The sequence below is a fragment of the Scardinius erythrophthalmus genome (genome assembly GCF_964197995.2).
Source record: "Scardinius erythrophthalmus genome assembly, chromosome: 13".
NCBI lineage: Eukaryota > Metazoa > Chordata > Actinopteri > Cypriniformes > Leuciscidae > Scardinius > Scardinius erythrophthalmus.
Genome location: NC_138233.1, coordinates 3,307,988 through 3,333,883, shown reverse-complemented (window position 1 = coordinate 3,333,883; position 25,896 = coordinate 3,307,988). Strand labels below are relative to the sequence as shown.

General features: G+C 40.6%; 1 protein-coding gene across 1 annotated transcript; it reads right to left on the bottom strand.

Moving 5' to 3' along the window:
• Nucleotides 1–271: 271 nt before the first annotated feature.
• On the bottom strand, nt 272–24,007 carry enpp6 (ectonucleotide pyrophosphatase/phosphodiesterase 6). Its single transcript, XM_081382071.1, has 8 exons — nt 23,701–24,007; nt 10,882–11,061; nt 10,500–10,611; nt 8,650–8,791; nt 8,396–8,575; nt 6,615–6,752; nt 2,113–2,236; nt 272–962 (listed from the first exon to the last, which is right to left on the bottom strand). Exons 1-8 carry the CDS (start codon nt 23,933–23,935, stop codon nt 760–762), a joined length of 1,314 nt encoding a protein of 437 aa, XP_081238197.1. The 5' UTR covers nt 23,936–24,007; the 3' UTR covers nt 272–759.
• Between the last annotated feature and the right edge of the window lie 1,889 nt (nt 24,008–25,896).

Sequence of the window (25,896 nt, the reverse complement as noted above, 5' to 3'; positions counted from 1 at the left end):
TTCAAAAATATTAACTAAAACCTTAAGAGAAACTCATCATTAAAGTAATTTTTATAAATAAATACATAAAGTAGCAATAAGGTGAAAATAAAGTTGAAAATATTATAATGAATAACATTAAACCGTGAGCTCATTGAAGTTCACAGACAGACCGGCAGGTGGCGTTGTCAAACGCTGCTGTAAAAGCACATAATACAGAATAAGAGTCCCCGAGTAAATTACAATAAATGTGAAAGAACAAATGTAGTAGTAAAATAACAAAAACTTTGAGTCTTGAGAAAATATTTTATTGTGAAGGAAATGAGTACAAACCCTGTACTAAAGGAAAATGGATAATCTATATATAATATTATATAATGTTATAATTCTATAATGTTATAGAAATTAAACAAATAATAACAATACAATGCCTTACATTCAAAACAGCACATATCTTGAGAGAGGACACACTAGCCATTTTACAGTTATCAGAAAATAAAATAAAACTAAAATAAATGTTTAAAAGACAGAAACAACAGATGGAGAAAATGAATGAAATTACATAATAAAAGCTCATATTTTACTAAAAATATAAATCTTTGACCTCAGGTCAAATTTCAGTAAAAATGTGCAAATTGGTTTATCCAACAACATAATTTCTTCAACTCAAAAATAGAGGCAGTGCAGCAAAAACAGGTTTTCTTGGCATTTCTCTGAGCCTATGGCACACGCTAAGGCATAAAATCAGTGTTTACTGTATCTGATGTGTTTCCAGATATTCTAGTACATTATCATCATCATCATCATCATCAGGCATACGGAGGTCGAAGCGGCTCGAACGGCAGAAGCCGAGCTCTTCATCATACACTCGACCCGAGACCATGTGCCGTTGTTCGGCTGCGCTTCGATCCCCAGCGTCTTACACAACACATTATACACATCTACTGTACGGATGGGACCGGCGCGGAAGTTCGTCTTGAAGTCTGGGAAAAATATCGAAGTGATCATTTGATGAGTTGCAAGACTAAAATAGTTTTATTTCTACAACAATAACAATATAAAATAATTAAAATATAAAAATACACACTGGCATTTAAAAGTCTCCTCTGCTCACCAGGGCTGCTTTTATTTGATCAAAAATGCAGTAAAACAGTGAAATATTATTATAATGTAAATCAGCTGTTTTCTAAGTGAATATATATTTTCTTGCATATAATTACAGCATATAGTGTAATGTATTCCTGTGATCAAAGCTGAATCTTCAGCATCATTACTCCAGTCTTCAGTGTCACATGATCCTTCAGAAATCACTCTAATATGAGGATTTGATGATCAAGAAACATTTATGATTATTATCAGTGTTGTGCCGAATCTGATGCATATTTCTGTGGAAACTGTGATACCGATTCTTTGATGAATCGAAAGTACAAAATTGATCTCAAATAGAATCTTTTGTAACATTATAAACATCTCACCTGTCACTTTTGATCAATTTAATGCATCCCTGCTGAATAAAAATTAATTTCCTCAAAAAAAGTTATATATATATATATAAAAAGGTTAAAAATTAAATTAATACTTCTATTTTTAAAATAAAATGTTAAATATTTTAATTAAATACATCAATAACAGTTTTATATAAAAAAATATCATTAACAATATTATTAGAGTATTTACTGTCACTTTTGATCAATTTAATGCATCCTTGCTGAATAAAAAAAAATGAAAAGTTCGTGAGTTGTAGTGTGTATTATTTATATTTAAATTTTTAATTAAAATGTAGTGCTATTAGATCGATTAATCGCAATTAATTGCGTCTAACATAAAAGTTTGTGTTAAACAAACTTATGTAAATAAAATAAATGCAATAATATAATTACATTAAAATAATAAAAAAATAAAATATAAAAAAATAGTGCTGTCAAATCAATGAATCACTATTAATCGCATAAATGTTTGTTTATATAATAGATGCACGCACACACACACACACACGACAGCAAACTTTAAATAAATACTTTAATATTTTAATTATTTTAATTTAATTGTATTATTGCATTTATTTTATATTTTATTTAAAAACATCATTATGAACGATATATGTATCAGGGTTCTGGTGTGTCTGAGCTTCACCTGGTCCCTGCGCCAGGAAGAACCCCCTCATGTCCACGAACTCGTTGTCGTATCCGTGCCAGCCGTGCTGCCATCCCTCCGCCTCCCGCGTGCCGTTCTTCCAGAAGGGCAGTTTGGCTTTATTCTGTGGAGACAGCAGGAATCAGTGTGTGGATGTGTGTGTTTAGCTCTTCTCCAGCTCATGTGTGTGTCTCTGTTATCTCAGGAAAGCACACGAGAGGAGGACTGTTGTTTCTGGGTGAAATGAGGCTTTATATGCAAGACTGAATCATTCATGACTGAAGACATTCCTGTCAGAGGTCGTGTTCTACAAAAGCAACATATTAATAACCCTCTGGTGCTCGTCGCTCCGAATAATGTTACTTTTTTATTTTTTTATTCATCGGAATGGTGCGAAACTTGGTAAAGGTTTTGGCACTTGCTGTGTGAACACACACACACACACACACAAATAATCATGGATGTGATTCGAACAGGTTAAATGGTCCTGATAAAAACAGTCCCACTTGAGCTCCTCGCGGTAACGATGCGGTTGAAACAAGAGGAAGCAGAATCCACATGCAGCGGTAATTTATTTACACAAACTCAAAACTAGACAGACTAGGACTGGGGAACAGAACAACCAACAACATGATCAGGAACCCACAAACACTAACTCAAGACACAGGGTTTAAGTAAAGAGGCAGATAAGCTAAACAAGATGATAACATGGGGGCGTGTCTGATCAGAAACACCTGGGAGACTAATAAACAGGAAAAACCTACAAAGGAGAACAAAACACGGCACAGAACAGGAAATGACTAAAGTCCACACAAGACAGGAATCATTACACTCGCGGTCAGAAACGAGCGCATTAGAAACGAATGAGTCGAGTTTCCTCTAGTGGAAGCGTTTGGTACTGCAGCCGAACACTCTCTCACTGAAAGATCATTTACTGAGATATTAACCTCAGATTTGGAGCATAACTTGTTTAGATTCATGGCTTTGATTTTCTTGCAGTTTTAGAGTAAAACGTGATTTTGAAAATATATATTTCATTTAAAAAAAATTAAATTGTATAATTGTATTTAAAACTTTTTTTCACTTCAGTCTGTCGTTCTAAACTAAAGCATTCAAGATTTATGACAATTTAAGTTGGAAATTTAATTTTCAGGTCAAAAAGTTAATAAATGGATTATAAATACAGCGTAAATATAATTTAGTGTTTGAAAAAAAAAATCCCTAAAAATACAAAGCATTAAATAAAAAACATTATCAAACTTCATTTCATTGACAAAAAAATTAAATAAAACATTCGGTCATTTTTGAACGACACGCGAAGAGCTCCAGATAAACGGATCACAGGCGGAAAATAAGTCGAGTCTCCTTCATTTATACAGCGCTGTTAACCATATAGATCGTTTCAAAGCTTTACCGCTGGAATCCACTGATGCTTCAATGTATATGTAATGAGTGACTTCTGCATAAATCATTTCTATATTCAATGAGTCATTCAAATATACTTTTAATCATATGTTTGCTGAGTGTGTTAACCAGCTGATTCTGATGTGACCCTCAACATGAGTTGTCCATACGTGTGACCCTGGATCACGTCACCAGTCTCGAGTCGCACGGGTTTATCTGTGGCAATAGCCAACAATACATGTATGGGTCAAAATTATACATTTTTCTTTTATGCCAAAAATCATTAGGATATCAAGTAAAGATCATGTTCCATGAAGATATTTAGTAAATTTCCTACCGTAAATATATAAAACATGTATTTCTGTGAGTGAATGCAGCACAATCGCCAACATAAATGAACAACTTTAAAGGAGATTTTCTCAATGTTTCCATTTTTTTGCCTCAGATTCCAGATTTACAATAGTCATATCTCGACCAAATATTGTCCTATCATAACACACCATACATCAGTGGAAAGATTATTTATTCAGATTTCGGATGATGTATAAATCTCCATTTTCAAAAAATTGACCCATGTGACTGGTTTTGTGGACCTGGGGCCGGTTTCACAAAGCTATTTTAGACCGGTCTATAGTGTAACGTGAGAGTTCGGTATGTGGTGGTAGATCACTCTTTATGATAGTAAACAGCAGAATGGAGACAGAAGACTTTCTCAAGCGGCACTTTTACTGAACACCGTCACCACAACAACACTTCCTTCAACAGCCTTTCACGTGACGTCACTAACCAATCAGAAGCAAGGACTTAGACTGAGATAAACGTGAGTGAATCAGAGAGGCAGATTCAGCAGAATATCCTTACTGTGTAAACACATAAATGTGTAAATAATGAACTGACTAAACATTGTAAATATACTTCTAGTATGTTAACTCAAATATAAATCATATTAAATTCTAAGCATTACAACTTTCCAATATGAAATATGAACTCCACTTCTAAACCTTACAATAGTGTTAGAAAGTCTAAAGTTCGCTCATAGACTAGTCTAATGCAAGTTAGACTGTTTCACAAAAATAAAGACAGACTTAATTTAGACCAAAAACATTAGATACCTCTCACCCCCAGGCTAACTGAGGTCTAAGACTCTCTGTTACCTTGGCAACCAGCAGTAACAATCACTTACATCACAAACACCCAAAAGAAAAGGGAAAATGGCTCATAATTTAAACATTTCTTCTTGTTACTACATTCTCCGCTAAATTCCCCAAGTAAAATGTCCTTGTAACTTTATACTCCTCCAACAAACACATATTGTCCGCTGGGGTAAACTGCACTGAGCGGTTGAATGCGCTTACTTGATCCGCCATGTTTTTTGTTTTGAAAAGTGTCTTATTTTACCCAGAATGCATTGCAGTGTAGTCCTACTTAAGATAGTCAGAGTCGTAAGTGCTTTGTGCAACATTCTGATTTAGATGTCTATCTGAAGTCTGACTATCTACTACATCTAAGCCACAGTCAAAGTCTATCTTTGTGAAACCGGCCCCTGATGATCTGTGTCTAGCTGACGAGTGAAGGTTGCGGGTTCTACTATACGTGACGTCACCTGATCACAGAACTGTCCCTCTTTCGTGTGTATTTCTCTAGAAACTAAAGTGAATAGTGTCTGTACTTCTTCCTGAGGAGGGAATGTGTTATCAGTTTGTCCTGGTGATAGCTAGCTCAGGCTCTCGTCAACCTTGGAGAAACTGCGACTCTCTAGTGCTGTTGTGTGTGTGTGTGTGTGTGTGTGTGTGTGTGTGTAGGAGTATAGGAGTTATGGGACACTTCGGCATGCGATAACAGACCCGAAGACGCCTTTCTCTGACCTCTGAGGTCACGCAGACCGAGATCTAGGAATGTGTGACAACTATCTCGACTAATGGCGACATACTCTCATATCTATCCATGTGTGGACATTTGCTTAGACTATATGTGACCCTGGACCACAAAACCAGTCACATGGGGCAATTTTTCTGAAATTAAATAAGCTTTCCATTGATGTATGGTTTGTTAGGATATGTCAATATTTAGTCGAGATACGACTATTGTAAATCTGGAATCTGAGGCAAAAAAATGGAAACATTGAGAAAATCTCCTTTAAAGTTGTTCATTTATGTTGGCGATTGTGCAGCATTCACTCACAGAAATACATGTTTTATATATTTACTGTAGGAAATTTACTAAATATCTTCATGGAACATGATCTTTACTTAATATCCTCATGATTTTTGGCATAAAAGAAAAATCGATAATTTTGACCCATACAATGTATAGTTGGCTATTGCCACAGATAAACCCGTGCGACTCGAGACTGGTGACGTGATCCAGGGTCACATGTGTGTTCTTAGCCAATCAGAAACTGCAATCTGAAGCAAGGACGTAGCTTAGACCTTGGTGTAGGGTATAACTGCTGTGTGTGTGTGTGTGTGTGTGTGTGTATGTGTGTGTGTGTGTGTGTGTGTGTGTGTGTGTGTGAGTGTGTGAGTGGCCTGGTAAACCCTACATTATGGGGACAAAATGTCCCCACAAGGATGGCAATATCCGAAATCCTTGGACATTTTTTGGTCCCCATGAGGATAACGGCTTATAAATCAAAAAAGTGATGTTGTTTTTGAAAATGTGAAATTGCAGAAAGTTTTCTGTGATGGGTAGGTTTAGGGGTCGGGTTAGTGTAAGGGAATAGAATATACAATTTGTACAGTATAAAAATCATTTTGTCTATGGAAAGTCCCCATAAAACATGAAAACACTACATGTGTGTGAGTGTGTGAGTGTGTGTGTGTGTGTGTGTGTGTGTGTGTGTGTGTGTGTGTGTGTGTGTGTGTGTGTGTGTGTGTGTGTGTGTGTGTGTGTGTGTGTGTGTGTGTGTGTGTGTGTGTGTGTGTGTGTGTGTGAGTGAGTGAGTGAGTGAGTGAGTGAGTGAGTGAGTGAGTGAGTGTGTGTGTGTGTGTGTGTGTGTGTGTGTGTGTGTGTGTGTGTGTGTGTGTGTGTGTGTGTGTGTGTCAATCATTAAACAAGCCCATAAAGAGGCAGACTGAGGACAGAATAATGTGTGTAACCTCGGTGATGAACCATCCGGGCTCAGCCACGAGCGTCAGCGTCGACACGAACCGCCCGTTCCTGTAGTGGAAGCGCTCCGGGATCTCCTGCTTCTTATAGACATTCATGTTGTTCACGGCGCTCAGGTTCTGATATATCTGAGTTAACACACACACAGACACACACACACACACACACACACACACAGACACACACACACACACACACACACACAATCGGGTTAAGCCAATAAGTTAAGTTCATACTAAACACCAAAATGTTTTGAGATCTTGTATTTCCCATTAGTCATTTAAAAAATATGATATTATATTATATGAATGAAATTCCACCATTTATAAATATTTTACAATTTAAATAATATATTCCCTTTTTTCACAGTATAGTAATGAGAACAAGATTTCTGAGTGTTTTTTAATATAATAATTATTCTTATATTATATTATCATTTTATTTTATAAATATTTTACAATTTAAATAATATTTACAGTATAGTAGCAAGAACGAGACTTTCATGAGTTTTGTAAAATAATAATAATCATTATATTTTGTTCATTTATATTATATATCATTCTAATTTAGAAAATTAAATGCAGTTCAACAAATATCATGTATAAATATTTTACAATTAAAAGATTAAAAGATTTTTGAGTGAATTTTCATGTCAAAATGCGAGAGACATCTTTATGGTCATAGCACTAGGCTTTATTTTCAATTTACAAAATATAATCTCTTATTTGTTCTGAAACGTGATGTTCTGTTGACGGGTTTCATGAGATTCAGGACTGAGTATCTCTACTATGTGTAGTTTTTCAACATCAATGTTGAAGAATACAGTCATTTACACACTGAAAAAAGTTAAAGTTTAAATCCAAATAGGTTGAAGAGCAATGAATTCTGACATTTAATCATTTAGCAGACACTTTTATCCAAAGCGACTTACAAATGGGGAGAGCAATAGAAGCAGTTAAAGGAACACGCCGACTTTTTGTGACTTTATCTTATTCCCCGTATCCCCCAGAGTTAGATAAGTCCACACACACCCTTCTCATCTCCGTGCGTGCCGTAACTCTGTCTGACGCACCCACCGCTAGCCTAGCTTAGCACAAAGACTGGAAGTAAATGGCTTCAGCTAGCATACTGCTCCCAATAAGTGACAAAATAACGCCAACATTTTCCTATTTACATGTTGTGATTTGTATAGTCACAGCATGTCCAAATAACAAGGTCACATGAGACACAGCCATCTTCTAACCATATACATACTGGGAACTATATTCTCAGAAGGCGAAGCACTGCTACTCGGGCGGATCACTCCGCAGAAGCCTTCTGAGAATATAGTTCCCAGTATGTATACGGTTAGAAGATGGCTGTGTCTCATGTGACCTTGTTATCTGCTCACGCTGTGACTATACAAATCACAACATGTAAATAGGAAAAGGTTGGCGATATATTGTCCCTTATTGGGAGCAGTATGCTAGCTGGAGCCATTTACCTCCAGTCTTTGTGCTAAGCTAGGCTAGCGGTGTGTGCGTCAGACAGAGTTACGGCACGCACGGAGATGAGAAGGGTGTGTGTGAAATTATCTAACTCTGGGGGATACGGGGAATAAGATAAAGTCACAAAAAGTCGGCGTGTTCCTTTAAACAAACAATATGCAAGTGCTGTGACCCTTCCCAGTTTAATCTTTTTTTTTTTTTTTTTTAAGCAAGGGCTGTTTTTGGCCTTGTCGTCCCGAGTAAACATGAGTCTGATGTAAAACACACACACAGGTTGAGCTCACCTCCTCAAACTTGTCCTGTTTGGGCCACAGATTGACCACCGGCCCCCTGTCCATCATCTTAATAACGTGTGACATGTCAATGAAGTTATCCAGCTCGATAACCTTCTCCATCCACTGGAGCTCCATCATGCCGTGATCCGAGAACAGCACCACGTTTATTTCATCTCTCATTTTCTTCTCCTGACAAACAAACAAACAGATGTGTTCCAGATGTTCAAGTGGTTCTTTCATTCGTTCACCCTTGTTAAAAATACCTTGATTTTCTGGTTGAGAGTCTGGAAGGCCTGGTCCAGGGAGTGGACGGCTCGCTGTATTTCAGGAGATCGGGGACCAAAGTGATGCCCTTCCACATCAATCTTCTCATAATAAATGCCAGCCATGTCTGCTTTATTGCTCCTGTTGGAAACATTCAAATCAAATCATCAGATTATAACAAACACACTTGAAGTCCCACTGAAGAGCACTTTGTTTGATGCGTTGACGTAATTTCCACTGAAACAGGAAGCGAAGGCGGGACATAATGAATTGCTCCTCCCCCTTTTCAAATTGGCCAATAGTGTTAAGTTTACCTCACAGACATTTCATTACAGTTGGAAAAACGAATAAAACTCGAGTGTTTGAGTGACCGAACACACATCTGCTACACATATTGCTCCGTGACTGTCAATAGGCGCGTTTCCATTACAGATTTGCGCAAAACTTTTGCGTTTTTTTTCTAAATATCGAAAAAAAACTATTGCGAAATGATGCCGTTTCCATTAACTGATGTTGTGCGACTAAAACTTCAATTTTTCCTCTCGTGATAAGTAAAATCATCCCAAAAATCATGGCAACGGATGTTAGTAGGTTTATGTACTAATCCCAGCCACTGCACTGGCCATTATTATTATTAATGGAAGGAAACGTAGGTGTGTTTTCTAAGCATTAATAGCAAGGAACGACCCTTATTATACTGTGAGCGGCACATATGAGGAGTTTCTGGGTGTTTCTCCCTCAGATCTGCTGCGAGGTCTTGATTGTGGCATTTATTTGAGGTTTAGAATCCAGTATTCCTGTAATTATTTTGTCTTTTATGAATTTAATAAAGAGCTCTGTCTCGTATTCTGTCCAAACACACCTCGTCATCTACGTCAGGTGACTGTAAATTCGCAAAAACTGTTTCCATTGCAGTTTCGCGAAATATTTCTTTTTCAAATTGCCTGAAAAAAACCCTCATGTGAGCGGAAAAACTTTTTTGAGATAAATGGGAGTTTTTGCGAAATTGACGTGTTTCCATTGGTCATATTTTCAATTCGCAATTTCAATTTGCGCAATTTGAAGGGTAATGGAAACACGGCTAATGGTCACTTCGGCCAGGTGGTGTTTATAGCAAAGGGGGTGGAGCTTTAGATTCTAGAGAGCATTTGATTGGACAGAAGATGTGATGAGAAGCTGAAGCTGGTGATGTCATAAAAATCCGTGATCCATTTTAGCGGAAGTGAGAGAGTGTGCGTTTTTAATGCTTATAACTGCTGCTAAATGCAAATTTTGAGCTAAAGCTAAAAAACGAATATCTATTATGTCTTGATGTTGTTTCAGGCTCTACTAGAACAGGTTTTCCTGCTTGAATGTTGATTATTCTCCTCATATTCTCCATTGTTGCGGCTCCTCTCTTCCCAGTCTGTCAGTAACGCTCTGTTTACTTCCTGTCTCTATGAAGCCCCTCCTTCTGAAAAGCACACTGTGCTCTGATTGGTCGGCTGGATCGGTGTGTTGTGATTGGTCGAGCGCTTCGAGTGTGTTTGGGAAATGTCCCGCCCCTTACCATAACCGCCAGTTTAACACAGTACTAACTAACTCAACCAGGCCCCGCCCCTTTATTCTGCGCATTAATTATTATAATGAGGAATATTGTGACGTGTTCATTCCCGGAAGAAACTCAAGACTACAATGGAGGCGTTTAAGGAGTTCAGAAACACTGACACTGATATAGAGAAGAACTGTGTGACTTTGCAGAGATTTGTCATGATCAAACAGCAACATTACACACTGAAGAAAGATGAAGATGTGAAGAAAAGCTTGATCGCTCGTCTTTAATGGTTTCTGAGGAGGCTTGTGCTCTTACTTTAACATATTGAGAGCATTCTCCATGGAGTCGGTCAGGTTCTTCTCTGAAGGATTGTACACGTATTCCTCACAGAACGTAGGTCTGACTCCAAGGATCGTCACTTCACAACCTGAACGGACAGAAACACATAATAATATGTTGATTATATGTATATTAATGTGTTAATAATATGCATTTGAGAGAGATCAAAGAGGATCTTTTGAAAGCTTCGCTTGAAAACGTTGCAAGCTTGTTTTGATGTAAAGCAGCAGCTCTTATAAGAGAAACACTAATTAAACGAGGAGGAAGTTCATCAAAGAACGGGTATTGTTTAAAATTCATATATATATACGTTTAGTTAATTTTAATAACCCTGGTCCCGCGCTGATGGCATACTGACCTGGCCAGTAGTACATGTAGACTCTCTTCCCTAGTTTCTGCATGGTGACCCACAGCGGCTCGGACCCGTCCCACCACAGGGGTAACCGGCTGTCCGGATTGGTTCCGATCAGGAATTCCTTCATGGTGTCCTTATCCCACATGTAATTCCCAGTCATCTGGTGCACCTCGCAGTGGCGTCCTGTAAATGAGGAGGGAAGCCGATGTTAAATGACAAAATAGCCTTATAAAATTAATTCAATACACGGCTGAGTGCATAGTGTATAAGTGCATAGTGTACAAGTGTAAAGCACAGTCTTGTACTTTTGCATTTTTGTCCCAGTTTCAAATGCTTTGTTGTAATGGTGTGATTCTCCTTGAAGGTGAGGTTCATGTTTTATAACGCTTTAACAAAGACTATTTTGAAATTCCTATGGGAGAAATTAATGGAAAAAACAGGAGGTTGCAAGGGATCTGATTTAAAAAGACAACAAATTCCCATAAACACACTAAAAGAGAGTCCACATCACCCAAAACGCACAACAGCAACCACACAGCAAGGCTTTTGCATGAAATTTTAATTTCTAATTAGTTCTGAGATGTTAATGTTGTTAATTACGCTTGACTGTCTGCAATGTTTAAAGTGTAATGTTAAACTGAAGCGCTGACTCTACAGAAGTTCACAGTGCAAAGAGCAGGGTCAGCGCTTCCAAGAAATGCAAACATTAAACAAACGAACGCACTCCGTTAATAACACCAAACCGGCTATAAAACCATCAGAGCGTCAAGAACCTTTGGCCAACCCTGCGAGTTACAGCCCAAAGAACTTCCATTAATAAATCACAAATACTCTATGATACTCAACAAGTAGTTCATGCACGTTTACATATGAATTATGAAGTCTCTTTTGCTCACCAAAGCTGCATTTATGTGATTAAAAAATACAGTAAAAACTGTGAAATATTATAATAATGTAAATCAGCTGTTTTCTATGTGAATATATAGTAAAGTGTAATTTATTCCTGTCATTTTCAGCATCATTACTCCAGTCTTCAGTGTCACATGATCCTTTAGAAATCACTCTAATATGATGATTTTGATGATCAAGAAACATTTATGATTATTATCAATAATGAAAACAGTTCATATTTTTGTGGAAATGGATCATTTTTATTTGATGCACTGAAAGTTCAAAAGAACAGTATTTATTTGAAATAAACACTCAGTTTTGATCAGTTTAATGCATCCTTGCTAAACAAAAGCTTAATTTCTTTTTTTAAAATAAATATTGTTATTGGCATTAATGAATGTTATTCGTTGCACAGCTTTGCTCTCAGTAGTGTTTGATTTCTCTGTGAAAGCTGGAGTACACGATCTTCTGAAGCTTTGTGGCGAGGGGAATGTGCTCAAACAAAACACCAGCATCAGCAAAGCGTTGAAGCGTCGGCTGGGATTGTGAACGCTGCGGGTCAAAGCGTGTGTTGGAGATCAGCCCAAAGAACACAATATCTCAACTAGAAATATGCCACTCCCGTGACTAAATACACATTTTACAGCATTACACACAATTCAACTAATCACTATAGTACTAATCAAACATTAGGAACATATGAACATCTTCAGAACACAAATGAAGATTATTTTGATGAAATCTGAGAGTTTTCCGTCCCTCCATTGACAGGCTACGCAACTACCACTTTCAAGCCCCAGAAAGGAAGTAAAGACATTATTAAAGTAACCCATGTGACTCCAGTGGTTCAACCTCAATTTTATGAAGCAATGTGAGCACAAAAAAACATAATTTACCACTTTATTTACAAAATATTCATCTGCGACGCATGTGTTGACACGAGAGCGGATGTGGTTGCGTGAATGCGATATAATATTTTGTAAATAAAGAAGATGAATGAAAGTCTTACGAGGTTGGAACGACATGAGGGTGAGTAATTAATGACAGAATTTTCATTTTTGGGTGAACTACCCAAAATTTGGGGAAAACCGTGGACTTGGCAACCCTGAGACAGCACAGTATCATCATGTGATTCAGCAACACTCAAATTAGCAAATATGCTTGTGCAAAATGGAATGAAAGTTTAAATTTTCCTTCACGAATTAATTTAATGCAAATATGCCAGGAAGTGATTCATAGGTTAGAAGATTAACTGAGAAACTCAAACTGAACAGAACTCAATATATATATATACACTGAACAAAATTATAAACATTTTTGTTTTTGCCCCCATTTTTCATGAGCTGAACTCAAAGATCTATGAATTTTTCTATGTACACAAAAGGCCTATTTCTCTCAAATATTTTTCACAAATCTGTCTATATCTGTGTTCACGAGTTCACACTTACAAATAAGTCGGAGAGATTAAATTGGTAAACGTATTTGGCGTGCTGTCCGGGGAGAGGGCTCTGATCTTGGTAATTGGCCCGAACACAGAGTATCTGTGTTCCACAGGCCACAATCAACAACACCCCCCCCCCCACACCCACCCCCATCACCCAATACAGTAAAACTGCACATTTTAGAGTGGCCTTTTATTGTGGACAGCCTAAGGCACACCTGTGAGGTGGATGGATTATCTCGGCAAAGGAGAAGTGCTCACTAACTGTAACAATGCTGGAGAAAGCAGACGGAAGCAAGGATCTATTTGCAGGATTTTAATAGAGAAACATGTAGTACATATAATAAAGAACACGAAGGACAAAGAAACAAAACCACGAGCAGGACCGAACTAGAAGGACCCATACATGTACAACAACTGACAAAGTAACAAGTGAAACACAAGGGCTATAAATACACAGGGACCAACAAGCTAAACAAGATAACAAGGGGGTGTGGCTAATGAGAAACACCTGGGGATACTAATAAACTAGAAAAACTACAAAGGACTACAAAACTCAGCACAAGACAGGAAATGACAAAAGAACACACAAAACAAGTGGAACACAAGACAAGAATCATGACAGAGCCCCCCCTTTAAGGAGTGAATTCCAGACACTCCACAAAAAATAAATAAATAAATGTCAAGGAGGGTGGTGGAGCAGAGGTGGAACGGGGGAGGGATGGAGGGCCAGGTCCGTGGAATGGCAGAGGACCTGGAGACTGCGGCAAGATGGGAGGCCAGGGCAGAGCAGGCAGTGCAACCGACCAGGGCGCAGCAGGTAGTGCAGGCGACCAGGGCAGAGCAGGCGACCAGGGTGGAGCAGGCAGTCAAGTCAAGTCAAGTCAACATGGAACATTGACTTGACTGCAGTGCAGGCGACCAGGGCAGAGCAGGCAGTGCAGGCGACCAGGGCGGAGCAGGCAGTGCAGGCGACCAGGGCGGAGAAGGCAGTGCAGGCGACCAGGGCGGAGCAGGCTGTGCAGGCGACCAGGGCGGAGACGAACCTTCAGGCGGCCAGGGCGGAGACGATCCTTCAGGCGGCCAGGGCGGAGACGAACCTTCAGGCGGCCAGGGCGGAGACGAACCTTCAGGCGGCCACAGTGGAGACGACCCCTCGGGCGGCCAGGGCGGAGACGAACCTTCAGGCGGCCACAGTGGAGACGACCCCTCGGGCGGCCAGGGCGGAGACGAACCTTCAGGCGGCCACAGTGGAGACGACCCCTCGGGCGGCCACGGTGGAGACGACCCTTCGGGCGGCCACAGTGGAGACGACCCCTCGAGCGGCCAGGGCGGAGACGAACCTTCAGGCGGCCACAGTGGAGACGACCCCTCGGGCGGCCACGGTGGAGACGACCCTTTGGGCGGCCACGGTGGAACAGGAGACCACCCCTCTGGCGGTCCTGGCGGATCAGACTGGTCCGGAGGTGTATTGCCCCCCCAAAAAATTTTCTTGGGGAGGCTCCCCGGTAATGAGTCCTGGACCAGCGATGAAAAGGGCCTTGAACTGGGCAGGACCAGCGGCAAAGAGGGCTTGGAGCTGGGCAGCGATGAGAGCTCTGAACTGGACGGAACCAGCGGCGAAGAAGACTCTGTGCTGGACGGGACCAGCGGTGAAGAGGGCTCTGAGCTGGACGGAACCAGCGATGAAGAGGGCTCGGTGCTGGACGGAACCAGCGATGAAGGGCTCGGTGCTGGACGGGACCAGCGGTGAAGAGGGCTCTGAACTGGATTGGACCAGTGGTGAAGAGGGCTCTGAACTGGACGGGACCAGCGGTGAAGAGGGCTCTGAACTGGACGGGACCAGCGGTGAAGAGGGCTCGGTGCTGGACGGAACCAGCGGTGAAGGCTCTGTATCAGCAGAAGTGACGTGAACAGTCTCTGGATCGGCAGAAGCAACGTGAACAGTCTCTGGATCAGCAGAAGCGACGTGAACAGTCTCTACCTCCCCTACAGTGAAGGGGGAACCACAAAACTGCAGGACAAAGTCAATGTACTGTACCAGGGTCCAGCTGGGGTCTTCCTCTGGTAAATTTAAGCTGATGTCCTGTTCTAGTCCACTCCAGAAACAGTCCTTCAGCCTAGCCTTGTTCCCAGGAACGAGATGACTGTAAGAAAGGAACTCCTCCACATAACTTTCGATGCTGCGATCATCTTGAAAAATAGAACAAATTTTGCTCAGTGGGTCCCGGATAATCCCTGCTAGATCCATAGTTTGGTCAGTTGTTCTGTAACAATGCTGGAGAAAGCAGGCGGAAGCGAGGATCTATTTGCAGGATTTTAATAGAGAAACATGTAGTACATATAATAAAGAACACGAAGGACAAAGAAACAAAACCACGAGCAGGACCGAACTAGAAGGACCCATACACGTACAACAACTGACAAAGTAACAAGTGAAACACAAGGGCTATAAATACACAGGGACCAACAAGCTAAACAAGATAACAAGGGGGTGTGGCTAATGAGAAACACCTGGGGATACTAATAAACTAGAAAAACTACAAAGGACTACAAAACTCAGCACAAGACAGGAAATGACAAAAGAACACACAAAACAAGTGGAACACAAGACAAGAATCATGACACTAACACAGATTTAAAAAATATTTGAGAGAAATAGTCCTTTTGTGTACATAGAAAAAGTCTTAGATCTTTGAGTTCAGCTCATGAAAAATGGGGGCAAAAACAAAAGTGTTTATATATATATAGGGATGGGGCCGATCCGATCCAGTATCGTTATCGGGACCGATACCAGCCTAATTCACGTATCGGATTTTCCTGATCCAACCTGCGGAGATATCAGATATCCATGAGCCATGTCTGAGCTTTAACGTTGTCTGCTGAAATGACTCCAAAAGTGATTCCCGTCGGCTAGTCTGCTAGCTGGCTGCAAACTGTGGAATGGATTTCCTGAACAGAGGTGCGGCTCAATGAGACACAGAGTTATGAAACACGCCCCCGCTCAGGAAATCCATTCCGCAGTTTGCAGCCAGCTAGCAGGATAGCATTGAGCAGCATTGTGGCTGGCCAACATGTCCGCTGTGTGGAAATACTTCAAACTGGAAACACAGCAGAGCAAGACAGCAAAAAGCAATGTTTGCAAAGCTGTAATTCAGAGAGGCACAACGAACGCAATCAAACATTTAAAAAAGCACCAGGTTAAAGAGCACAAGGATTTTTTAGCCAGGGGCCAGAAAGACAATGGGTGCCGTCAGGAATCACTTCTGGAGTCATTCCAGAAGCAAGGTAAACTCCAGGGGCCGGTTTCACAAAGATAGACTTTGACAATGGCTTAGATATAGTAGATAGTCAGACTTCAGATAGACATCTAAATCAGACCGTTGCACAAAGCACTTAAGACTCTGACTATCTTAAGTAGGACTACACTGCAATGCATTCTGGGTAAAATGAGACACTTTTCAAAACAAAAAACATGGCGGATCGAGTAAGCGCATTCAACCGCTCGGTGCAGTTTACCCCAGCGGACAATATGTGTTTGTTGGAGGAGTATAAATGACGGAGTATGTTTTTATGTTTCCACTGTTCGATCGCGCCCGTGCCTCTCTCTCTCTCTGACACACACACACATTCCAGCATTGCAATCTTGACATCGCAGCCTGTTATTATGCAGCGTTCACACCAAACGCGAATAGAGCGTCAAATTCGCGTCTAGTTCGACGCTTGAACATTTTAAATCCATTCGCGCGCGTATAAAGCGAGCGTTTGAAGTGAAATAGACGGGCATTCAGAGCTATGACTTCACTATGACTCTACTACCCCGTTTGAGCAGTCACGGTGTATTGCATTTCACGCATCGCCAGTGACGCTTGCGTATGAAAGGGAGCGCGTCGATGGTTGCTCGCGTTGACTATGTAACGGCCCTAACAGTTACAAGGAGATTTTACTTGGGAATGTAGTAACAAGAAGAAATGTTTAAATTATGAGCCATTTTCCCTTTTCTTTTGGCAGTTTGTAATGTAAGTGATTGTTACTGCTGGTTGCCAAGGTAACAGAGTCTTAGACCTAAATTAGCCTGGGGGTGAGAGGTATCTAATGTTTTTGGTCTAAATTAAGTCAGTCTTTATTTTTGTGAAACAGTCTAACTTGCATTAGACTAGTCTATGAGCGAACTTTAGACTTTCTAACACTATAGACCGGTCTAAAATAGCTTTGTGAAACCGGCCCCAGGCAAACAACGTAAAGGCTAAAGGAATTACCGAGAAGTTGCTCAACTTCATCGTACTCGATGACCATCAGTGGTGGGAAACGCTGGATTTCGCAGCCGGATTGAACACTTGCAGCCACGGTACAGTTTACCATCCAGGATATATTTATCAGAGACTGCGCTACCTGAACTATACAGCCGAGTGTCAACCTAGCTGAGAAGTTAAAAGGAGTTTAGTTTAGTTTAGTTTAGTTTAGTTTAGTTTAGTTTAGTTTAGTTTAGTTTAAGCTTTATTATCCCCCATGGGGCAATTTAGTTTACAGCCAGCAGTCACATACAACATACCATCAACACAAAACAAAGAACACATAATAAAATAATACATTAAATATACTCATTCATTTAAAAGACTAATCGCTCTGGGGATCATGGACTTTTTGAACCTGTTGGTGTTACACCGTGGAACATTATAACAACGCCCGGAAGGAAGCAGTAAAACTCTTGGCACAAGGGGTGAGAAGGGTCAGCAATGATAGCCTTAGCCTTCCTCACACATCTGACCCTGTACACCTCGCTAAGGTCATTTAAGGCAATTCCAGCAATTTTACTACACACTTTGACGACATCATTAAGACGGTTCTTTTGCTTCTCCAAGAGGGAATTGATTCAATAAAGCAGGAATAAAACATTTTCATAAAAGTAGTATCCAGGTTAAAATTTCTAAGTGTCTGATAAAAGTACATACGTTGATGAGCCTTTTTGCAGACAGCATCTACCTGGGACTCAAAGCGCAACTTATTGTCAATGACCGTCCCCAGGTATTTGTAGTTCTCTACCTGATCCACAGCCTGGCTGTTGATGAGAGCAGGAGGAAGAGACACAGATGACCTGCCAAAGTTGATGTACATTTCTTGTTCCAGCCCTTCCAGCCCTGAGCTTTACTACAGATATTTGGACTTCAGATGTCTGCCCAGTGTCGCTGATAAGCCTTACAGTGCACTGGGTTGACTCAGATACACATGGCCTCTGTAGTGCGGTACTTCAGGTAAAAAAGTGCAGGGGTTCACACAACCGAGCTACAATCGTTTAGCCTGGCAAGCCAGACCTAAATCAAGATGTTTGGTCTGGCAACTCATCATTGTCAGGGCTCAATCCGAGGGGCGGGATAAACGGCTGTCTTTCAAATTCCCTCTGCACGCAATAGGACAGCGCTACAACCAACCAGAGCGTTTTCCCAACAGCAGAGCTAGTTGATAGATTAAACTTTTGCCGTATCTGGCCGGCAAAACTACGAACACATCTTCCTGTTTTAAGAATGACTTAAGTCTCAAAGAAAAGCTTAACTCCAAGTCCCCCAGAGTCACGGACAAAGCCGATTGGAAAGACTGTTCGCCAGCAGCAGCCATTCTTTGTTTTCAAGTAGCAGGGAATTCACGAGGAACCGTCACAATTCTGTCGTCATTATGTAAAGCCCGCCCACCGACTCTATACACGATTTGATTGGCCTGACTAGAGTTTGGTTTTCCAGCTCGAAAGTCAACAGAGTTGCCAGACTACCCTGACTTAAAAATAAATTTTGCTGCCGCTACGGTGCGTCTAGATTTCTAGGCTACAGCTCGTTGTGCACAAGGGACTAATGTCACAGCGCAGCGTTAGTGATGCATTAGCAAACAGCAGGAAGATCGTAGCACATTTCAAGCATTCACAACTCTCGCACAGTCTCGCTTGGAAGACCTGCAGCATGAAATGCAAGGTGCGGGAACCACGACCACCCCAACTCGTCTTGTTCAAGATGTTCAAACGAGATGGAACAGCTCCTTCTATATGATTAAGAGCCTTCTGAAAGAGAAGCGACCTCTCGGTGCATACGCTGCCGACCACAACTTGCCGGCAACACTGTCAGCCAACGAGTGGGGTTTGCTGGAAAAAACAGAAACGGTGCTGGAGCCCTTCGAGGATTTTGTACCCACCACTTTTAACTTAACGTCCATAATAATTGGACTTTCGGTTAGATTTAGACAGTTTTCAGTGGTTATGAGGAGCAATATGAGAGAGAAATTTGGTGATCGTTGTTTAGGTTCATTAAACCACGTCATGTCATATTGTCAACATGGCACTTATGAAGCAGAATAGTGGGTCATAGTCTAATGCTTTTTGAAAACTTAAGGCTTTCTTCTTCATAAAATGAGTCGGACATCATCACATTTTTGTATACATTTTTATTTATTTACATTAGTAAGCTACAGGACATAGTCTTTCAAAACATGACCTGCGCGAAAGAGAAAAAAAAATGAATGTGTCATTGATACCCAGCACTTCTGAAAATGTACTTCCTAATGTACTTCTCTGTCCCAAGCACATTTCAAACCAAACTGACGCCCATGCGTTTTAACCAAGCGGCAACCTCCCCGTCTCTCTCTTGAAACCAACACGGAAGTGAATTCAACGGCAATTCATCGACTGGCCGCTTGAGGCTGGCTGCAGAAGTGAGTCAAATCTGCATCTCCCCCATGTTAAAATGCCCAACTTTACAGCAGAAAATAACATGTTTACAGCCTGGAGCAAAAAGTGGTTTTGGTCTATAAAGCTAATTTTGCCCTTCATGACGACTGTGAGGGGGGTGAATTTTTTTATAACTCATTCGTTTAAATTATATTAAGCCTTAAAGTTCTGCATAATTAAGGGTGTGTCCACTTTTGAGTGACAGGTGGATTCCCGCTGCTGTGGTCATTAGTCATCATTAGCCGTTTGTCTGCTGTCTGTTAGCCGTCACGTTACCTCAGCTCATTGTCTGACTGTAAAAATAAATTAATTTGGGAGTGACGCGCTGCAAAGATGGCGACGGTCGGCCACGCCCACTTTAGGCTTCAAAAACGGTCCTCAGAAACGTACGGGTGACGTCACGGACACTACGTCCATATTTTTTTACAGTCTATGGTTTTAACACGCCTGCTCGCCGAGGAGAACAGTACAGACAGCGGCATCAAAACAATGAAAAGCACGCTCCTCCAAGCTGTCAGCAGGCAATTCAGCAGCATCGAAAGTGAACCCCTCTACGCTGTTGCCACTTTAGTGGACGCTCGATACGAGGATAGGTGAGTCATCTTTTTATCAATGTCCTTTTTATTAATGTTGGCTAAGTTTTAAAACTGAAAAAGTTAAATCCTGCTAAACCAAAACTACATGTTGATTGATAGTTAATGTGGCCTCCCCTCCCTTTACCTCTCTACAGATAAAGCGTTGTCGGGATAATTCTGGTTCGCGTGGCTACATGGAAGCGATAAAAATTCTGTATTTTTAATTTTAAGGCCAGACAAGTAGTTTGTTGAGGGTTGATGTGTAGGGAAGGACTACACGCCTGCGCACATATATTCAAACTCGCACACCTTTAGACTGAACTCGTAATGTGCATGTGCACGCCATTGTTCGCGTTTTTGAAGCTTGCACAGAAAGAACTTAAGAGTTTTCTGTTAAAACGGTGTTGTGTTAGCAGCCCCTAAGTTAATAACTAATGATCGTTGCGACGGAAGTGAATCAATCAAACAACAATAACTTTATTCTAGAGCTGCTATAAAGCCAAAACACTACTTTAAATTTCCTATTATCAATGTAAAGCTGCTTTGGAACAATCTACATTGTTAAAAGCGCTATAGACCTTCTGTAGCCCCGCCTCTTTTCAGCGCCGCGCTCGTTGTCTTTTGACTTCCAGTCTGTATTTTCACAGCGATTCTGCGTGTTTATTAATGAACGGCTCAGTTGACTGACATTAGTTAAGTCATCTGCTTTAAACATTACAGTCCTCATGATAACTTTAGTTAACTTTACATTAAGCAAATCCACTTCAAAAGCGAATTACTCCTGGACAGCAGCGCCATAGAGATACACAGAGCGACCGCAAAAATGGAAGTTAAAAGACAATATTCTAAAGATGGCGGCGCCCTCGTTTCTCTGGCGCATAAGGTCTATATAAATGAAGATGACTTGACTTTACTTGACTACAATGAATTGGATAAGGGGGAGGTGTGTGTGTGTGTGTGTGTGTGTGTCTGTGTGTGGCTGTGTATGGCTGTGTACATGCATGCAGGCTGGGTTCTTGCAGCAGCAACAAATAAGTTGTACTCAACCTATTTAATTTTTGTGTCAGTCAGATTCTTTATGGGTGAAGAAACTGCCAGGAGGGCGAAGGCTCTCCTGACACGAGAGCTTGAGAAGATGGAGCGAGCACTGCTCAGGGCATCAGCGGATGAAGCAGGGGCAACGGACGCAGAGCCAGCAGAAAATGTCGCTCGCATGGAAGCTGGTCCAAGTAATGGCGCCTTCAACCAGTGTGGAGAGCAAAAGACTGTTTAGCACGGCATCCAATATCGTGGATGAAAAGAGGAATCGTCTGACAGCAGAGAGAGCAGAAATGCTCATACTCCTCAAAAAGAACCTGCCAATGTTTAAGTGAGATTTGTTGAACACTACATCACTCCCTCAGTGTTAACTTTCTGAGTCTTATACTTTAAAGGAATAGTTAGACTCTGGCGTTAAGCTTAATCTAGGTCATCTTCAGTGCCAAACCTCATACTTTACTTGATTTGTGCTGATAGTGTGTGTGTGTGTGTGTGTGTGTGTGTGTGTGTGTGTGTGTGTGTGTGTGTGTGTGTGTGTGTGTGTGTGTGTGTAAGATGTTTACAGTTATTGCACTTTTCTTATATTTCAAATATTTGACATTTTAAAACCTTGATTTGTTGATGCTACAAGAGCCAGTGTACTTGATTTGTGCTGTTCAGATGCACACTGTTTTATTGATAGTGTGTGTGTGTGTGTGTGTGTGTGTGTGTGTGTGTGTGTGTGTGTGTGTGTGTGTGTGTGTGTGTGTGTGTGTGTGTGTGTGTACACTTGCACTTTTCTTATATTTCAAGACTCAAGTATTTGACATTTTGGGAATGCAATAAATATTGACATGACAATCATTTTGAAACCCTTACAGTTGCATATTTGTTTTCAGAACTGGAATTTTTTTTTTTTTTTTTTTTTTTTTACAGGATTTCCTGTTTTTCTGACTTCCTTTTCAGACCTTATACTTACCTCGTTGCTTTTTGGGACATGCAATACATACGTACATATCATACTTGCCTGTTGAGAGGAGTTTATTTCAGCATCATATAAAATCAACAACAATGATAATAATAATAATAATATTAAAGCAAACACAGCTGGTATTGGAATAGTATCGGTATCGGCCGATATCCAAATTCAGGTATCGGGATCGGATCGGAAGTGAAAAAATGTGGATTGGTGCATCTCTCTCTCTCTCTCTCTCTATATATATATATATATATATACCCTATAGTCTAAATAATAGGCCTACAAAAATAAACTAACAAAAAAAAAATTGTCTCAACAATTAATAATTTTTAAAAATGAAAATAATGTACTCAGATATTTCCATCTGCTGGTTTACTTTCTGACATTGATGTGCATCTCAGCGAGAGTGAGCCGTTTCTGTAGTCATTGTGGAGAAAGGAAGTGGCCAGTTGCATAAGTCTTGCAAGTTAGTCATCCAATTTTATTCTTTAAGACTGTTAATAACTCTTTAAAGTCAGCAACATAAAAACATAGACTGGTCTAATTTGACACCGAACAGTAAGACTGATTACCCCTAACACTAAAACACCTAGTTGATCATACTAGTTATCAATACACAGTCTTAACATAATGGCTATGTTTATGTAAGGCCCCAGGTCTGTTATCAGTTCCCCATTCCAACAATAATCACCGAGCAGATCTCAGATCCAATAAATCGCTGTTGTTCTACAGAGAGAGTTGCTCTAAGGACCTTTACACTGTTATAAGAGTGTATAAAATCTCACATAAGGATTGCATTAGTGCTGAAGCCTTATAAAGGTGTACCATGATTATGTTTGCACACAAGGCTCTTCACAAACACATATGGGAATAATCAAAAGCTCCAAGAGTTCATAATATCTCAGTTTACTACATTATAAAGGAAAAACTGTTTGTATAAACTAACATGAAATAAACATTAGCAATACATTTGTTACTGTATTTGTTAATCTTTGTTAATGATAGTTAATAAAAATCCAGCTGTTCATTGTTTGTTCAAGTTAGTTCAGTGCATTAAATAATGTTAACAAGATTTTAATCAAATATTTCTAAATGTTGAAATTAACATTAACTAATGTTAAGTAATGAACCTCATTGTAAAGTGTTACCGAAGTAGGCTATTTATGATTGCATTTGTTGGAAAAATAAACTAAAAGTAGGTAAGACTCACCTGTCATGAGAGAGTAATAGTTTGGATAGGACAGACTGGGGAAATCTGGAGTGAGATAATCCACTTTTACACCGTTTTCCACGATCTCTCTGAATCCGGGCAGGTTTTGTAAATCGTCCATGTAATCATAACGGAATCCATCGATGAGAAACACCAGGAGTTTGCGGTTCGCGTCGCAGCATCGCGACAGGAGGAGGAGAAACGCGACGCTGATGTTCAACGCGACGCGACTCATGATGAAGCTGAAGCCGAACGAACGGAGAGGAGAAGAGACTCGGTCATCTGATGATTCGGGAAAACTCTCCGGCACAATGGGTGGTGTGTGTGATGCAGAGAGAGAGAGAGAGAGAGAGAGAGAGAGAGAGAGAGAGAGAGAGAGAGTGAGAGTGAGAGAGTGTGTGAGAGAGAGAGTTTTCTATTTTTTTATATATTCTAATTGCACTGTTACTGTTGTCACATGTTTGAAAAAGATGGCAAATCGATTTGTAGACTGAGTAAAAATAAATAATAGTAAAAACGAAAAAGTGCGGTCTCTCCTTTGGCTGCTTAATGCTTGAATCTGATTGGTTGACGAACGTTCTAAGGTGTGCAGTTATTTTCAGGGAAACGCAGGACTAAAGTAGTTCCAGCTGGTTTTGACCGCATTACAGTTTCATATCACTGCGCCAAATGATTTCTCATTTGATTTCTCATTTCTCAAATGAATCTCCCACACCCTGATAATGAACAGGGTCCGGTTGCATAAACTGATAAGACTAGTCTTACAAGTTAGTGATCACATTTCTTTCTTCAAAGTCCCCCTGTAGTCAATAATTTTATTAATTAAACTCATCTTTGATCAACAAAACGACATATTTAAAAAAAAAAATCTTTGAAAGAATGTCTTCATGCCTTAAAATATCTTGAATGTAACTCGACACACTTGCCTCATTTAGTATGCGCTGTTGTATGAATATTTAAATGAGCCCCGCCTCCACTCACTCACTCACTCAGAGATCCACTGGTTGATGATCACTCGTTGATCTGATTGGTTACAAGGTAGTTTGTGACGTCAGAAACACCAGCGATTTCAAAGCGTGTTTTTGAGACTGTCTTTGGTTCACTGCAGTTTTAAAGGGTAACTAAACCCCTGGTCAGAGCCTGACTCCACCCACTGGCAATATTTGAAAAATGCTGGAAAAGTGGGCAGACCCCAGCGGAGATAGAGGGGACGAACCGTGAGCGGAAGGGTGTGCACCTGAGACCTGCTGTCAGAATGTCTAAAATGGAGAGTTTGCTCACAGGGTCGCAAGACGACGTAAATATGCATCTGATGAGTTTTATCGAGTTGATGTCAATAGCGCGCGCTCTCTATAGGCATTATTCATATTTTGCCACTATGTGAAAAAATCCAGCAAAATGCCCCGACGCGTTTGTCGACCCCAGAGGATTAACTTTAGCCTAACCATAAATTGTGATTAAAATATATATGATCACTCACATGCGGTGGTGGAGTCCATGCAGGAGGAGCAGCGTTTGGCACTGCGTCGCTGTTCAGCGCGAGCTGTGTGGAGAAGCCCATTTCCACCTCTATTGCGTTGGAAAAGCAATCCCGCGTAAAATGCAGGTTTCACACTCACGGTCTTCCAGGCCAAGTGCATGCAAACACTGGCGCCTAATTTCCAAGTCGGCTGGAAAGCTATGCAAGCCAGCAGTGCTGTTGCACCCAGCAACACTACACCTACCACTGTACTAAATACAGATAAATCTATGCTAGCTCATCCAAGGGCGTGGTGAGCTCGTACCAAGGGAGGGCGTGGTGAGCTGGAACCTGCTTACGTCACGCAGTACCGCAACATCCAATAGGAAAATTCAACTGCAGTAGCCACCGTTCAACCTGAAGAGGGCAGCACTTAGACGTTTTTACACCATATATTGTAGAATTAAAACACTTTATACCCAAATGTCAAAAAAGTTACTCGAATCAATGAACAGCACTAATAAATACGGAAGAGGATTAGGGCCAGGCAATAATAAAAAAATAAAACCATCTCGAGATTAAAGTCATAATAATGCGAGATTAAACTTGTTAAATTTCGAGAAAAAAAGTCGAAATACAATCTTGAGAATAAACTCATTACATTTCGAGAATAAAGTCGTTGTGTTTTGGAAAAAAAAACTCGTTAAATTTTGAGAAAAAAAGTCGAAGTAATCGTG

What these genes read in the sequence shown, in the direction of transcription:
- enpp6 (XM_081382071.1), bottom strand. Translation starts at nt 23,935, where the DNA reads ATGAGTCGCGTCGCGTTGAACATCAGCGTCGCGTTTCTCCTCCTCCTG. An exon ending in CTCTCAACCAGAAAATCAAG is followed by an intron (nt 8,576 to 8,649) that starts GTATTTTTAACA and finishes TTTGTTTGTCAG; the next exon opens with GAGAAGAAAATGAGAGATGA. An exon ending in CCGGATGGTTCATCACCGAG is followed by an intron (nt 2,237 to 6,614) that starts GTTACACACATT and finishes CTGTCTCCACAG; the next exon opens with AATAAAGCCAAACTGCCCTT.